At 44.7% G+C, this 17,585-nt stretch overlaps 1 protein-coding gene across 1 annotated transcript; it reads right to left on the bottom strand.

The window, feature by feature from the left end:
• Positions 1-323: 323 nt before the first annotated feature.
• On the bottom strand, positions 324-12,383 carry FBXW10B (F-box and WD repeat domain containing 10B). The gene is given in 13 exon segments (XM_049812731.1): positions 324-1,405; positions 2,909-3,102; positions 4,093-4,290; positions 5,181-5,339; positions 6,075-6,217; positions 7,163-7,311; positions 7,856-7,977; positions 9,571-9,774; positions 10,225-10,337; positions 10,886-11,008; positions 11,991-12,118; positions 12,219-12,332; positions 12,335-12,383. Coding segments are annotated over 13 exon segments (2,535 nt in total). The 5' UTR covers positions 12,363-12,383; the 3' UTR covers positions 324-545.
• Between the last annotated feature and the right edge of the window lie 5,202 nt (positions 12,384-17,585).

The raw sequence follows: 17,585 nt of genomic DNA, 5'->3' as shown, positions 1-17,585 counted from the left end.
ATGGCAGCACGACCCTCTGGTGCTCCCAGTTTGGTCTCCTCTGCCAACTTCCTGAGGGTGTACCCTGCCCCATCATCCACATCATTAATGAAAGTGTTAATCAGGATCAGACCCAGTGTTGACCTATGGGTACATCACTAGTTACTGGCCTCCAGCTAGACTTCATGCCACTGATGGCCACCCTCTGGGCTCCGCTGCTCAGCCAGTTTTTGGTCCACACTTCTTTGGCTTACTCTAATCAATGCACACAAACTCTAATAAGAGTGGGGTTTTTTATTAATCACACACAGTTGAGCCATATGTTGAACTATATTAGCATCAAACAGTGCTGTTTCTGTAGTAACAGCAGGTCCAGCAAGATAAATCCAGGAGAGGTCTCAGTCCATTCACTGCCTTGAGAAACAGCTGAATACACCAATAATATCTCTTAGAAAAACTTACAGTGGAGATGTCTTTTATACTTAGAAACCACAGGAATCTTGACATGGCAGACTCAGCTGGACACTGGAATCCTCAGATACTGGTTGTTGGGCTAAGGGGTTACCTCAGATAAATGTATTAAGCCCCAGTTCAGGAGCAGCTATTTTCCCCTCCTCAGTAAAAGAGTCTATAGGTAGGCCTTTAATTTTCCTTAGCCAGGCCTTCTTGCATGCTCTTTGCTGATCTTCCATGAGCTTTGCCTGGTGTGCCTGATACTGAGCTATGGTAGCTGCCTCATACGCCTCCTTCTGTTTTCCTGTCAGAAGCCTGAACCCATTGTCACTCTGGGAAGGGTCTGCAGCATATGGACAAAAGGGCTTTTTTCTCCTGGAAATCACTTCATTTTTCATTTGTGCAATCACAGATGTTTTGATCAGTTCAGAAGAAGCTGTAAAGGAGTCGATAAGCTGAACCCCATCTTCAGGGAGAGGAATGACTTTACCGTGACAACTGTGAGTTTTCTCTTCTCGCAGCAAACCACAAGTCTTGGGACGTACAACAGAGGGAGCAGGGATGGAGGAATTCACAGTGGGTCCATGCAAAGAGTTTTTCAGCTTGAGCTGCAGCATTTTGGTTTCAAAAGGTATAGAAATTCTTTTCATAGTCAGAGAATCGCTGTGCAGTCTCACACGTTGGAGCTGGACTGTCTGATCCTTTTTGTGTTGCAGAGGGGTTTTGTATATTTGTACCTTTTCAGAGCGGTGTTGCCTATGTTCCCATGGAGGTTCCCATGCTTCCCTGACTTTTGCAGTGTGCTTAACAGTGGAGCTGACTGGAGCTGCCTTCCAGACATTCTGCAGCATGCTGACGGTTAAGAGGAGCTTGTCAGGGGACATTGGACAACTTGGATCTCTTCTCTTTTCATGCTGGAAAGGGTCACGATGTGCAGATCCGTAGAGAGAAGGGCCATGTTCAGATTTGCCATCTGTTTCCGAAAATAAAATACAGCTGAAGGCGAGGATAGTTTTTGTGATCATTGTTGGCAAGATAGTACTCTGAGTAAGACCAAGGATGGGTGCTGGATTGACAGGCATATGGACAGTCCGAGTTTATCTACAGAACAGGCAGTGTGGGAAGCTACAAGCCAATGGTGCCCATTTCAGTTCGCTCATCCTTGGCCTCACTAGTGATGCTGCCAACATCAGAGGTAACTCTCTCTTGGTTGCCTGAGAAGTGTTCTTGCCATAGCCTGTACAGGTCAGACTAAAGTCAGATTCTGTAACATACATTGTATTTGTGTGTGGATGGCTTGGTTTCTAAAAGGAAGGAGGTTCCCCACCACCTCTTCCCATGCACCCCTTTCTTGTCCTACAGTTCATGCGTTGGGAAAAGGCTTCAAGACAAGTCAGTTCCTGGTAGAAATTTTTGAAGTAGCCAACACCTGAGAACCACTTCGAACCATTACTGCTCAGAGTTGCATTTGAATTGGAAATCACAAGACATGCTTCATAGCCTAGCTTTGCTGCCTCAAGGGACGTAGGGAGTGACCTGTGCTGTATGACAAACATCAAGATGGACTGTGTGATTATGACCTTGACTAAGAACTAGATGGGGATTATGATACAAGCCTTGCCATAGCGATTAATTTGTCACTTTGTAATGTCATGCCATTCGCATATCATTGCTTTGCAGTACAATTCTGTTCTTCCAGACTGGTTAACTGAAACTTCTGCCCTCTAGAAATGTATTTCAGAGAACATTAAGTTACAGTGCAGAAAGACAGAATACAGCAAAACACTAATGAAAATTACTGCTTGTTCCTCATTCACAGAATTTAGAACTGTTTAATCTGCACATAACATATGACCCTGCATCTTAGTTACAAACAGTAGGAGTTTGAGGTTAGACACTTTCAATCGGTACAGGTCTTCTGAAGTAAGATGTCAGAGTATGTCTTAAACTTCAAGATCCCAACAGATTCTGAATATAAAACCTGAGAAAAACTAACTTAAGGAGACAAATGCCAAATGGCCACAGAGCATCTTTGTGATCTCAGTACTATCTCATTTCTAGTTTCAGGTTGCCACGTCTTTGCTGGCTGAGACAATTCACATATAATTTTTTAAAAACTATTTTCTGAACTACCGCTATTGATGAAATACTAAGTACTTGAATAAATTTTGTGCAGAATTCTCCTACACCTGATAAAGAAATCAAAAATAGAATAAGGGTACAATAAAGAAACCTAGATACCAGAGAACTAAGCCTTATAGCTAGAGCCGAGCACTTGTCCTGTTTATTTGATTGATCTAAAGCAGCTTCTGTAGCCATCACAGGCTCTGCAAGTGATCTATTTTACCACTGCAAACCTTTCATCCAGAATGGGCCTGGCTTCTAGAGATCCTTACCTTTTGTTTAATCCATTCATTTATCTTAGGTACACTTGTTTGAAGAATTACTGTCCTACCTAGCTGCGAAGAGTCCTTACCAGTACGTGTCAGGATTCTTGCAGAATGTGCTTTTGCTGACTTTCCTGAGGCAAAGGCACAGGGCTGTGTGGTGCTGGGAATGAAAAGATTTTTCTGCTGCTCTGCCTGGATGCGAAAAGCCTTTTCGATCTTGAGAAAATGCTGCTGCTGCTGCTGGCAAGCTGCTGATTTCATCAGTTCATAGCAGAGAGCTAGAAAACAGAAGAATAAGTCATCTCTAAACTTTGCTGTTGTTGAACTTTTTTTTTTAATTAAATAAAATCTTCATCACTGATGGGATTACAAGTCTTTGGTTACTGTTTTGACTCTTATGGCAGTTTCTAAAGGTCTAGGTATTTGAAATAATAAAAAAATATTTGATTAGCAGAAAACCTCACAGAATTCAAAGATGAAAGCAAATGTTGATTTTAAAAAAATATTATGTATACACAACCCATACTTTTTTTGCCACTAAAATGAAAATATTGTGCACTCCCCGTTTGTTTCCCATTTCTACAAATTGTACGTCTTTCACCAGGTAGAACTGCATCAAGGACTTTAGCATCTGATATCCTTAAAATCTTGAAAACTTTCTTAGCCCATCAGTTTATCTGCAGTATACATTTTGATTGTAGAGCTGGAAGAGTTGTGATACATAGTGTATTAAATAACTCTGATTTTTAAAAAATAACATCACCATGCTACAATTTAATAGTGCCTGTTTATGTGCAGTTGCATTTCCCGGTGATGGCAGATCCTGAATGCAGGTGTCCTATGACTTTCTAGAGTATTTTAAAATAAATAATTCAAGCACTGAATCAGCAGCATGTTTCCATGCACGCCAGCTGTAAGAATGAATAATACTACTGATTTCTCTATTACTCAGTTGGAAAATGACAGTGCCTGTTTTGACAAACGTGTTGAATTTATACCAAACCTTTCTGTAAAGGTACAAAGGTTTTATAAAAGCCTAAAAATGACAGAACCATTGAAATGCAACAGCATTTGCCAGACTGCCCTTTAAAAAAAGCAGGGAGTCTTTATATTGATTAGGATGAAGGCAGTGGGTACTTGAAATTATTTCTAGGTCATTTTAGAAAATGCCAACGTATTGCCGAGGCTGTACGTAATACTTTGAGATGCTCCACAGCTTTTTGGTGACCGGCAGCAGATCCAGCAAGACAGCACGAGCTGGTCAGCATCTTCTGTCTCCAGAGCAAGCCGATGCAGCTGGCTGAGGTCGTGGCGTTTTGGTCGCTGAAGGTGAAGCCGTGTCCTATTTGAAGTCCCCTTGTGCTCTTTTTTCTTCCCCACCTTCTCTCTGTCAGCATCTAAGGTATAGTCCCACCTGACATCCTCAAACTGGAACATCAACAGACTAGTTGGCGAATTGATCACCATCCTGGAGATGGGAAGGTAAAGCTGATAAAAGCACAAATATCAATAACACAGCAGTTACTACCTAAGGGGCCTATTTGCTTCTGAGCAGTACAAAACTGGAGCTTCAACAGATCTGAGATAACCATCACTTGTTTAAGGAAGCGGTAGCAATTAGTCCCATCAGTCAGACTCTGTACATTTTAATTCATACTTTGTATGACCTCTGTGGGGCTCTTTTCATTCAGCTCTGTGGCAAAATTAATTTTAAAACTAATTACGATGAAAATTGCCAACAGTGGACTGAGATAGATCAGTGCAATGCCAAAAGAAACTGGAGATACCATATTATTAGGGACATTTAAACCTAAATTGGAGGGGTGTACCAGGTCTGGTTGAGATGGAGTTACTTTTTTCATAGCAGCCCATATATTGCTGTGGTTTAGAGTTGTGAACAAAACAGCATTGGTAACACACCAGTATTTTAGCTATTGCTTACACAGAAGTTGGGAACTACCTTTAGTTTAGAGGTACAGAAGTGAATGAACCTGGAAAGATTTTCCATTATTGGCTTTTATAAAGAGAGAGTAGATCAGGGAACAGGCAAAGGTTTTGTCAGGCCTTGGCTTGATTCTCCAACCTCTCAAGAAATTTGGGTTCTGATTTCAGCTTTACAGTTGGATCTGTACCTTAAGTTGTATAGAAACAGGAAATTGTACATTGCTGAATGGACTAGAAAAATCTCTTTTCAGCCATTGTTAACAAAACTAGATTATTAAAGCAGTCAATAAGCAGTAGAGCCCTTTAAAACTTATCTGTGAGAAGGATGGTAAAAGGAAAAATACACAAGTCCTTAAATTACCATGTAATCTACCTAATTTGATTCAGAGACTGATGGCAGCTGTTGTCACCAACCTGCTTCCTGCAACATAGAAAGAAGATATGGGGTCCCCTCTGCTGCTGGCCATCAACACTTTCAGGCAGCTTCCAGTCAAGTAGTTAAATATGCGAATCTTTCCATCAGCACAGCCACTGATGACCCTGAGATAGAGGAACTCCAGAGACAGAACTTCCCTGAAAACACAGCACGTAAGTGTTGGTACATTCACCATGCTTTCACATGGAGACATGATCAACTACCTCTTTTGTCTTGGAGGAGATGCAAAGATCTGCCTCCACCAAAAGGCTAAACAGAGGAGGTGATCAAGATATTTAAAATATCTAATAGTGAAATCCTTTATAATCACTTCGTATCCAAACTAACCAACCAACCCACCCAGTGCATCCTCACAGCAACCAGTACAGTTATGGTCATCTGCTGCATTTTAAATTTCATTTTCATGTCTAGGAAAGTAAATGAAAAAAATATGATGTTACAGTTTTCACAGTTCTAATATACAATTAAAGTATTAGAAAATGGCATAACATACAGTTGGTAGGGTTCAGCATATAACTCAGCCACCTCCAACATAGACAGTGTCTATTCTTGACCAGGTAGTGTGATACCCTGTTGCATACAGGTTGGGATCCTTGAAATATTGGACTATGCGCTGTCAGTCTTAAGTTATCCCTGTTTGTGAACAAGTGGTTGCGTATTTGCATTTTAGATTGTTCTAGGTCTTAACTCACAAACGCTGGTTGCAACCATGTAGTGCCTGACACTGATTTTAAGATGAAGATTGTTGAAAGTGAGGATATTTAAAATACTAGGACTGATAATTAAGGCATTTTCTGTTCCTATAAGGGAGACATTTTCTTTACAGATTTAGTGGACTGTTGAATACAACTTGAAACACATCTGACTCCTACTTAGGGTGGCGGAAAGCTATTAGGCATCTCTTAAGGTTTCCCAACATGCTCCATCCCAGGACATATCCATCGGTGCTTCCTGTGACTAGGTGCCACTGATCAAAGGACAAGCACTTAACTGGGCCTTGGTGCCCCTCTAATGTCTGCAAAGTAAAAGAAATAGGTGCAACACTGTCAGCAATCTGGATGGAAATACGTCAAGATATCTTATGGCATTCACAATACCAGCCTTACGTACTATATTGTAGTTTTATCAGGTGTTATTATAATATACGAATACACCCTGTGGATTACCGCGTTAGTTTTATAGTTGCTGATGAGAAATATTCTGGGCATGTTGCTGATGATGAGCTACTAGTGTAGAGTTAACATCCATTTTCCATCCTTATTACATGCACCAAATAGATATTACTGCACGAAGATGTTTGTGATCTAGTGAATGTTCGCCCAGGAGAGAAGAGAGTGGACTGCCCTGACTATAGTGGAAGGGGCAATTGCAAACTTAGCTCAGCTGGAACAGGGATAGCTTGCATTGGAGACGCATCTCAATTTGCAACTCTCTTCCCCACAGGTAGAAAGAGCTTCACTCCTCTCAGAGATGTGGACTAATACTAATTCTGGACACCTGCTAAGGTAATTACCAGACTCTGGCCTCAATCTTTACGTTGCAGAGCAGCTATCCAGCTGCTCCAGCTTTATAAACTGGTTCTGAGAGCAAGGTTCATGTTTTGGGCTAACCCATGATACATCTGACCCAGAGAGCTGTTAGTCAAGCCCTCCCACCCTCTTCCCAGGTTCTGAATGTTTCTACAGGAGAAGAGATGAATGTATCTACAGAGAACAAGTAATGATGGGGGTTAAGCAAAGCAAGTCAAGCCCTGGGTTAAAATTGACAGTTGTTTGCAAGTCAGTTTTTATGCTATTTGCTCACCAATAAATCTGCAGTTTATCAGTTTAAATGGCTTTTGGGTTTGGTTTTTTGGATTATTTTTTTAAAAACAAAGTCTTTGGCATAAGTAAAAAGCTCTAAAAAAGCACAGGAGATTTTTTGACAATTTAGCACAAAATTATCCGCCTAAGAAACTTACTTTGATCAGAGTGCCCGTATCAGCACACCAGACTTTCACCAGCCCTCGGTCACACCCACTGACAACATGGGTGCCATCCATTTTAACTACGCAAACAGCACTGTTGTGTTTCAGAGTCTTGAGACATTTCCCACTCTCCAGGTTCCACACTGTTAGGGGCAAAGAGGAAAAATATTAAATATGTATGCCCCAACAACAAATTTTTCTGCTTTAATTAAAAGAGACTATTGGAATTACAGTTGTGCCTTGTACCTGCAGCTCTGCATGGAGCAGGTGTTGGCTTAAAGAGTGTAATTGCATGGCAAAATTTTTAAATGTGAGGTCCAGAAAATGTCACATCATTTTCATCCTTATTCTATAAGCTAACAAGGAAATCTCTGGCAAAGCTGGAAGTTGATACCACTCTCCCAAGACTTGGTCTAGCCCTGTAGCCACAAAGCCATTAAAATTAAATAAAAGCAGAAATAATGAGAATTTATTCAATGACACAATCAGAGCCCTTGCATGTGCATGTGTCAGCTTAGGCTGTTCTGGAAGCAAAAGTATGAGATACTAAAATTCACCTTCCAATTTATAGACTTACTTTGCTGCTCACACACTGCCTGTGTCACACTCATCACAACTCCCACATACTCTGCCCATTGCTCACTACTGTTTGCCTTTGGCTGGGAAGCTGCTGGTCTTGGCTCTCACCTTTCACCATCCCATCTCTGGCTCCTGACACAAGCTGCTCTTCATGTAAATCCAAGCAGGTGATTGTCCCACAGTGACCATTAAAGATTTTCGTACAAGCACCACTGTATATATTCCAGCATCTACAAAGGACCGACCAAAAAGGGAATAGTGATTAACTTAATTGATGGCTTATTCATCTTTTTTGTTATTTCCTACTTAATGGGCCCAGCTCTTCTCCCATACACACTGGATTAAAATGAGGAGTCGTTCCACTAAGGTGTCAGAGGATTTGGAATGATGAAGTCAGGCTTAGTATTAAATTTTTACCCATATACTTTGTTCTACCTCCAAACTGCCTGGAAACATGTGGCTAGATTTTACCTTTGGCATGGTTACCTTCAGTTGACCTTAAAATGTAGAGCTTTACAAGATAAGGTTGTTTCTTTACTGGCTGGTGCCAACATGATTTCTTTTGACTTTATCTAGAGAACTCAAGCCTCCACTTAAAAAACCAGCCCTTTTGGAGCAGGGAAGACAGAGCCTGAATCCATGTAAACTCTATCCCCTTTTGTTAAATGCTGTCTTTGATGAAGTTGTGCAATGGCCATGCCAGAGCCAGACAATCTGCTGCTCAGCTTTTCACCCCTGTCCTGCTTTTGGCTGGGATAGAGTTAATTGTCTTCCTAGCAGCTAGTAGAGTGTTATGGTTTGGGTTCAGTATAAGAAGAATGTTGATAACGCACTGATGTTTTCAGTTGTTGCTTAGTGTTTAGACTAAGTAAGTCAAGGATTTTTCAGCTTCTCATGCCCAGCCAGCAAAAGGCTGGAGGGGCACAAGAAGTTGGGAGGGGACACAGCCAGGGCACCTGACCCAAAGTGGCCAAAGGGATATTCCATACCATGAGATATCATGCCCAGTATATAAACTGCGGGGAGTAGGGCTGGGGGGGTGGCTCGGGATCTAACTGGGCATTGATCGGCGAGTGGTGAGCAATTGTGTTGTGCATCACTTCTTTTGTATGTTCCAATCCTTTTATTATTATTGTAATTTTATTATTGTTATTATTATCATTGTTAGTTTCTTCCTTTCAGTTCTACTAAACTGTTCTTATCACAACCTATGAGTTTTACCTTTTCCTCTTTCCCCCACTTCTCTCCCTCATCCCACTGGGTGGGGAGGGAGGGAGGGACTGGCTGCGTGGTCCTTAGTTACTGGCTGGGGTTAAACCATGACAACCCCTCATCACGATACTCTTGGGATTTAGTGATAAATGTGAGAGCTGATCATCTCCACCCCTTGTTTCAGGGTGCGGTACCTGAAAAGGAGCAGCTGTACAGCAGGTACTAGGGTGTTGAGCCTTCTTAGCACAACAGGCCTTCTAAAATGTCACAGAGAAACCCAGCCTCCCTGAACTTGATGCTAACATTAGCAAGGCCAGAATCTCACTGCAAGTGCTTATTTGAAACATATCTGGTGTTTTAAGATACTTTATGAAAATCTGTGCATCACTGTATCTTCATATTTTATCACTCAGTACTGGGTGAAACTGGGAAACAGAAGCTGTCCTATGTGAGTGGGGGATGTGTTCCCTTATCTACTGTCCTTTCTTCATTACTCTAATGAAAGTGGTGGAAGGAGGATTCTTAAAGATTGGAGTGGAAGGATTAAAGTTTCATTTTTCCTAGATTTGCTGGGGGCTGGTATCCCACGGCTCAGTCCAAGCACTGCTCACCTGATGCTGAGATCGAAACTTGCGCTGAGAACAAACCCTTTCTTCTCATTGAGGAAGAGTGCTTTAATGCTCCCAGCATGGCCAGAGAGCAGAGGTGGCACTTCTTTCATTTCTGACATACCAAGAAGCCTCACTTTTCGGTCTGCAGAGCCAATGGCTACCAAGTTCCCACCACTGTAATGGATTGTTCTGCTTCGGTCTGATCTGGATAAGAAACAGTGACTGAGATGAGCTTTAGCTAGCTAACAAGGTACAAGAGGTCTAAGACTGTGACAGACATTGCTTCAATGTTTAATGGTCCTCACTGAGCAACCTGATGGGCAATACTCTTAAGCAGGTGAATCCTTTGCAGGGCAACACAACCAAGGTCCCTAGTTCTGCATACCCAAGTTTGTATGTGGAAGGTAAGCTTAACGAGGGGAAAGGGCTCTTCCCAGCCCCATATCCCTTGTGGTACACTGGATCACTAACCCGTATGTCTTTAAAAATAGCTTATCTTGGTATCTTTATAAAAAACTGGATTTGACACTGAGGATTTCTTAACACTGATGCTGAGAGACCCTTCTCCAGCCATACATTCTCACAGAAGCATCACAGGGAACGGACAGGTTTTCAGAAGCCGCTGTTGGCCCTGCAGCTGGGCAGTCTACTCACTGGTCCGTGAGGACACGAATATTGTAGGAGCCACAGAAGACATTTCTCTCTTCCAGCTGGATTGTGTCAGTTTTCAGATCGTGATAGGCTGCCTGCAGATTGTCTTCCTCCTCCTGATGGAAAGAAAAATAGGGAAAAGTAACTCATGGAGGGAGGAATGCAGCATTAATCCATAGTATTAAACATATCAGCTTGGTCCCCACTATAGCAATGAGACCAACAGAGACAGAAAGTGTTGGTAAGGAACACCCAGAGTGCAGGAACTTCCTGGTTAGTGCAGAAACAGGGGTTGTTTCTACGCTGTGTTCCCTGGCAAAAATGGAAGACCTGACAGCTGCACCCTTTATTCTTTGGGAAAAAGGCCATGTCCTTGTGATGCTGCACAGCCTTGCCACCACCCCTGGCCTCGAGGCTACGCATGTGACTGGGGGACGCATTAGGACAAGGCAGGAGTTCAGGGGTGCAGGCTCCCTCCCATGCAAGAAGGTGCTGAGCAAGCACTGGTTCTTATGAACTGCTCACGATGGTGCAAGGCAGAAGCAGGAGAAGAGAAGAGCAAAGCAACTCGGAATTCACTATCCTGTCTTCCAAGACCATGTCCTCCTTCCTCCCCAAATACTGAAATGCAGGATCCATGGAAGGCAAGCAACTTCCAATATACCTTTGTTTTACTTCCCCAGTTGTGGCTTTCCATTTCGATGACATCACCCTCTTCGTTTAACTGCGGAACTGTCACACCGACTGTTTTAGCATAGTTTGAAACTGCTCCTCTAGGGCACAACCCCTGCAATAAACCAGTAGAGGCAACACAGTCACTGCAGAGCCCAGGCACACAAAGGATGCTGCTCATGTGCTGATGCTTTAGAATCCCATGGGATGCTGAAGTTACATGCAAAGCTGAGCTGCACCACACACTGGCTTGTTGTTATTGTTTAAGAGATCTGGCTTGCATTTACCACTTTGTCGGTATAAGATTTAACTTCTTGTGAGAAATAATTGCTTTTTATTTTTTTTCCAAACTCCAGTCTTAAGCTTTTAATAAGCTGCAAAATTTCAAAGCACATCTCATCTTTGGTGAGCACTCAGTTTATTCAGAATCCAAACCCAGTGAGGTGAGAGGCTCTCAAAACATCTTCAATATTTAAGATTCATTTTTAATGTGTGAAACCTTCCATTAAGCCTTCTTTGAATGCTAGCACAGAGCTCAGATTTCTATGCTCTCTTCACAAATCAAAGCAGAGACTCCTAACTATCTCTTTGCAGATTTACCTTTACACTTCGCATGGTGTATGGCAGGTCTGTACTAACCAGGACAATCCTTTCGTAGAAGTTCTGCTTTACTGTGTCCCAACCACCAGCTCTGGCTTCTCACGAAGAAACCTAGCATTTCCATCTTCCTATGTGGAACAAATGAAGCTCTTTTTTGAGCTGCCTCAGGGAGCCACTGTAGCTCTGCCCAATTTTCACTAGCTCCTGGGAGTCCAGTATTTGCATTTGTGACCAAACTCTGCTTTCCTGATTACAAGAATTTGATCCATTTTTAGAGATACAGACCCTTTAGAGGTCAGTAAAAGCTATTCTGTTGTGCTTACTTTTGACAGTATGAACATCTAACTTGGCTTAGCTCTGCAGGCAGAGGAAGAAGGAACAGGGCGAAGTTGGGAGGTAGCCTGTAGTAAAAGCATCTCCACTAATGGCTTGGGCAGTAGCAGAAAGACACCCTCTTTTTAAAGTGCATAATACTAGCAGAAGCCCAAGCATCATACCTGCAAATACAGGATCTTCTCCTGTACTATGCTTTGACACACACGTTCCTTCTTGACTTCTTTGGCCAGAAAATCCCAGCATCTACTCACAGCAGCACATGCACTGAGGGATTTTTGATCCAAAAGCCCTGAGAAATTAAAGGGACAGATTGGCTTACCCCTCTCCACACTAGAGACCATTCATTACCCTTAGGGGAAACCACCCTTGGAAAATCAGAGCAGATTTACCCAGGATGTAGATGGACAGGTGAGGTGGCAGGCAGCGAATGAAGTCCATGGACTGGTTGGCATTAGAGGGTGACTGGAGAGATGCAGGAGCCACAGTGACATCTTGATTAGCTAAGGACATAATAGGTGAGTTGTCCTCTGCATCAGGACCTTCCTGGATGAAGCACTCAGTGTTTCGGGGCCAGAAGCACATCGCTGGTTGTTGACCACCTAGAAGACAGGGGAATTTACAGTCTTGTGAGTGCTTGAGCTTTGGTAGCCATTAACAGTACTGTTGTTAGTAATGTACTGCAGGAGATCTTAATCTGACTCTTCTGCTAATCCCTTTGGTGCTGTACCATTCCAAGGAAAATGCTGAAAACACGCAGGGTCTTGCAGTACAGTTCACACCAGTGGGGTTTGAGGGCAGAGAATGACAGCTTTTCCCACTCACCACTGCCCTGAAGGGTAGCAAGGACTCTTCACGGCTGGAAAAAATCAGGTGATCAGAGGGGCCACGGGAGACCTTGGTGACAGTGAGCTTGGTGGGGATGCAGTGTGACAGTTTTCTCTTTACAAACACAAGGTGCTTTACCTCCTCCACCTCTATCTACAGCAGTCACCAGCATGGGAGGGTGACTGTCCCAGACTCCCTACGGGAGAATACAAAAACAACTTCATGCCAAGGACATAGCATTTCTTTCCTGAAAAGAGTGAAAAACATTTTCTTCCTTTAGCCATTAGATTTTCTTCAGTAAAAATATGACTTGGGTTATGACATTGTGGAAGGAAAAGAAAGGGGGACAAATTTCTCTGTCGTTCCTAAGATAACAAATGGGTAAACACAGCTAATGCCCTTCTTGCATTAGTTGTTTTTGCTGGTGTCCACATACACCTCTAGCATCTTTACCAAACTTCAGGCTCCCCCCCCCAGTGTAAGGCTTTCCTTCCGTTTAGGCACAACACCAGCCACAGCATTACGTTTTGGAATTCAGGTTGTGCTGGTGGAAGGCCTTACACCTGGCAGAATGACATCTCAATCAGCAGAAGGGAAGACACTGTCTTTCATCTCTTCACTAAGAGCATACTGTCAGCACCTCGGCAAATTTGGGAAGTCACTCAGAGTGAAGACAGGCATCTGTTGAATGGCATCAGCTCCTCTCGCATGGCACTTTGAACTTTCCAGCTAGCTACTGCCATGGTCTGCCATGCTTTTTTCCAAAATGACCCAGAACAGAACTGTACCTTGGCAGTGCCAGTTGTTAGTGTCCTGGTATGAAACACCATTGATTTTTTTCCCCCCAGTATTAAATACTCAGGTAGTGGTACCGATCATACTAAGCTGGCCAGTTCTTGAAAATGAGGTTTTACTTTTAAGAGCTGCGGAAGAAGTGCTAGCAGACCATAGTGGAAATTGAATCCGGGCACTGGGCTGAGGACAGCTGTCTTCCTTGAAGGTGCTTTGGGATTCAGCAAATGATCCATGTACATCTTCATCTGGAAGAATTAAGCAAAGAGTCAAACCTCGAGAGTAGGCATCTTGGAGCTGAATTAGGGGATTACGGAAGTTAAAATAGTATATTAAGTATCTAATAAATAAATAATGCTATATTATTTATTCTGTCCCTTCCAGCTATGCAGAATTAGTCCCTTCAGTGCTTTCTTTAGTATGGTTTTCATTACTTAAAACATTCAATTCACAATCACGCCTCCAGAGATGTGTTGCCCAGAATTCACGAGGAAGTTCTTTTCATTACATTGTTGTCAACTATGCTCCATTATAAGCTATATTCGTCTTCCCTTTAACGATCACCTCATTTACAGGGTTACTGCACACTGGTGCAGGCATACAGGCTGGTACTGAGGCAGAGCCGGCCCTGGGAGGCTGATGCTGGGTCAGGATAAAGCTCCTAGCTCTGAGTCCCACCGGCCCCATCTCCTGCTGCCAGGAACACCACATTCCCTCCATGACTTGTGCTTGCCCCTGGCTTTGCCCACTCATTTCCTACAGCTGGAAGGATCAGAGACCTAAACGATACCAGATTTGCAGTATGAACGAGAAGGTTAATAGCATAAGGCAAATAAAGCTACAATTAACAGTTATGTTGGTTGGGCAGTTTCTTTTAGCAGTTACCCTTTGTACTGCCCGCATGGGGAGTTTTGCCACATGCAATAAAATACCTGCTCAAGAGGGGAACAGCCAGAGCAGCAGCATCATGAATGGCCAGCCTGCTGCAGGTGACTGAAAGGAACCTGCATAATGTTATCTCCATCTGAGCATCACCCCTGGACCACAGGGCTCATACCCAAGAGGTGGCTCTGACACAGCCTGGGCATCTCCCCTGACTGTGGGCTGGCCCAGAGCATGACCTGAGAAAGCTCAGGGCAGATCTTGATCTCCAGCACAAACAGAGGGTGACTGCAGCCCTCCCCAAAGCACAGGAGATACCTCCCGAACAGCTGATAATCCCAGCCCTACCACTCTGCAAACAAAAGCTCATTCCCTGGAGAAGGAAGAACACTGGCAAAGGCTGTGTGCTGGTCCTCTCTGCCACCAGCCCTGCAGGGAAGGCCTCTGTTAAAAGCCACGCACCCTGGTCCTGGGTGACACCCTATCCTGGTTTCAGCTGGGATAGAGCTAACTGTCTTCCTAGTAGCTGGTACAGCGCTATGTTTTGAGTTCAGTGTGCAAAGAATGTTGGTAACACACTGATGTTGTCAGTTGTTGCTCAGTAGTGTTTAGACTAAAGTCAAGGATCTTTCAGCTTCTCATGCCCAGCCAGGGCACAAAAAGTCGGCACAGGACACAACCAGGGCACCTGACCCAAACTGGCCAACGGTGTATTCCATACCATGGGATGTCCCATCTACTATAGGAACTGGAAGTGGGGGGGGCAGGGAATCGCTGCTCGGGGACTGGCGGGGTGTCGGTCGGCGGGTGGTGAGCTATTGCCCTGCGCATCATTTGTACATTCCAATCCTTTTATTACTACTGTTGTCATTTCATTAGTGTTATCATTATCATTGTTAGTTTCTTCTTGTCTGTTCTATTAAACCGTTCTTATCTCAACCCAGGAGTTTTACTTTTTTTCCCCGATTTCCTCCCCCACCCCAGTGAGCGGCTGCGTGGTGCTTAGTTGCTGGCTGGGGTTAAACCACGACACACCCTCCTGCCCGGTGCACAGACGGTTCCCGTCACCTTGTGTTCAACTCGGCCACTTTGCAAGACTCAGCTGGGAGAAACCGAGAGGATTTTTGGAGCTCGGGGGAATCCGGCACAGCCCCAGCAAGGCAATACCTGCCTTTCCCATGCTGATAACCTCAAAAGGCACTAAAGGGAAAACCAGCCCAGCACCAGCCCCCCCAAACCCCGCCGGCCTGCCTGCCCTAGGTGCGAGGGTTTGGGTCCCCCGCTTTCTGCCTGATAAGCAGTCCATGAAGCATCACCTGAAGATCTGTTCCGTGTCCCAGCATCCCCGCTCCCGGGCTCAGACAAGACCATTTATCCCCCGCCACCGGCCCCGGGGATGCTGCCGGGGATGCCGAAGCCCCGGCCCCGCCGTTCGATACCGCCCGCCCATCCCCGCCGCGTCGCGGCTGCTAGGAGACACCCGCTACCGTATTGCTGCTAACAGCCGCCCCTCCCGCCCGCAAAGAGCCGCTAAACGGCACCCGGCGGGTTTCGGGGTGACCGGGCAGGGAGGGTGGGGAGCCCGCAGGCAGGGCAGGGGTCCCGCAGAGCCCCCGGAGCACAAGTCAGCCTGGAAGCCAAAGCGAACAGATGGAAAAAATCCCGGGGAAGTGGGAGAGCAGTCGGTCTTTGGACATCACGGCGTTTGGGTTTTTAGACACAAAACCCAATAAATGTTAAGCCGGACAGCGCTGATACAGGGGGTGTTTGGGAAGAGATTGTGCAAAGGTGCTTCACAATCAGCTTGCTTCAGTCTAACACACTTTTTTTTTACTTAGTTTCCCAAGTCCCAAGCTTCCCCAGGTTGAAAAAACAGAACTCATTTAGTCATCTAATGAGTCAAAAATGCGTGTAGAATAAGAGTAAAGGCTGGTTCATCCATCATTTGGGAGAAGGCAGGAGGATTAACTAGGTCATAAAAAAAAAAAAAAAAAAACAAAAAAAAACCAACCACAAACTTTTGACAAGAAGAAAGAGCATTGCAGAACAGCAGAATGGGCAGGCAGCAACAAACTCATACCCCCTCATCCCTTGCACAGATGGGCACAAATGTATTAGTACAGCAGGGCCACATACCTGGGTCTTGCTCTGTGCGTGGCAGGTTTGGGGCTCTCACTGTGCCGGTTTGGGTCTTTCACTTGTAGAAGGAGTGGAAAAGACAGCGCTGGATGGGAACACAACACTCTCTGCCCTGCAGAGATTTCAGTGCTGCCAGTGCAGTGATTTCAAGTTTGGTGCATGCAAAACAAACATGCTGTGCGAAGCTGGCAGCCCTACGGGCTCGGGCACACAAACCGCCATCCCACGCACACCCCCATGCAGGATTTTAACACAACTCTTTGGCAGAAGGAGCAGTGAAAAGCAGGGCTCTAGCCTCAGCCATTCTTCTCCACAGGGTTGTTTTCCTGCCACAAAGAGCTACCTACAGCAAATCCACCGCTGTTCATTAGTTCCAAACCCAGCTACAGGCTGCCTCTGTGTGCTTCCTTGTTTAATTAAATCAAACTTGGAGTTCCTCTCTGCAGAGATCACAACCCCTCCCAGAGATGCATTTCACCACCTATGCACAGAAATGCTCCTCTCACAATGGTATCTAGGAAATAATCTAGGAAATAATCTTTACTTGCAAAATGGTCCATTTGGGGTGGCAGCACCCACCATCGAGAAACTGCTGGCCCAGGGCGAAAGAAGTCTCCAACATCTCCCATCTCACCTACCTGCAGGAGGGCACAGGCACCTCTCCCCAGGGCAAGCTCCCTGCTGTCCCCCTCTCTATGCCTGCAGGGATGTGCAAGCATCCCAGCAAGCCAACACCCACCAAAACCAGCCCTGAGATCCCCCATATAACCCCAATTCCTCCCTCCCTCCAGTCCCAGGCTTCAGAGAGACCCCAAGCCCCACTGCTGAGACAATACTCTCTGCAATGAGCCTAACACCCTGGCCAGAGGGAACAGGAGGGCTGGGAGTACATCCCACACCGCCAGCTCCTCTCACATAACCCCCAGAGCTACTTTACCAGCTGCACATAAGTACACAAAGCTGAACCAACACCTGAGGGTATTTGCTAGAGGTAAATATTGACATGGAGCACAGCACAGCCTAGCAGCTGAGATAGCAAGCTGAATATTTTTATTTTTTTATCTCTGTTCTTCCACATAGTCTTCCTAAGCTACAGCTCTTCTGTGCTGCAACTCAGA

Source organism: Accipiter gentilis, chromosome 10, assembly GCF_929443795.1.
Source record: "Accipiter gentilis chromosome 10, bAccGen1.1, whole genome shotgun sequence".
Lineage (NCBI taxonomy): Eukaryota > Metazoa > Chordata > Aves > Accipitriformes > Accipitridae > Astur > Astur gentilis.
The sequence above is the reverse complement of the archived record's forward strand: the minus strand, read 5'-3'. Positions and strand labels throughout refer to the sequence as shown.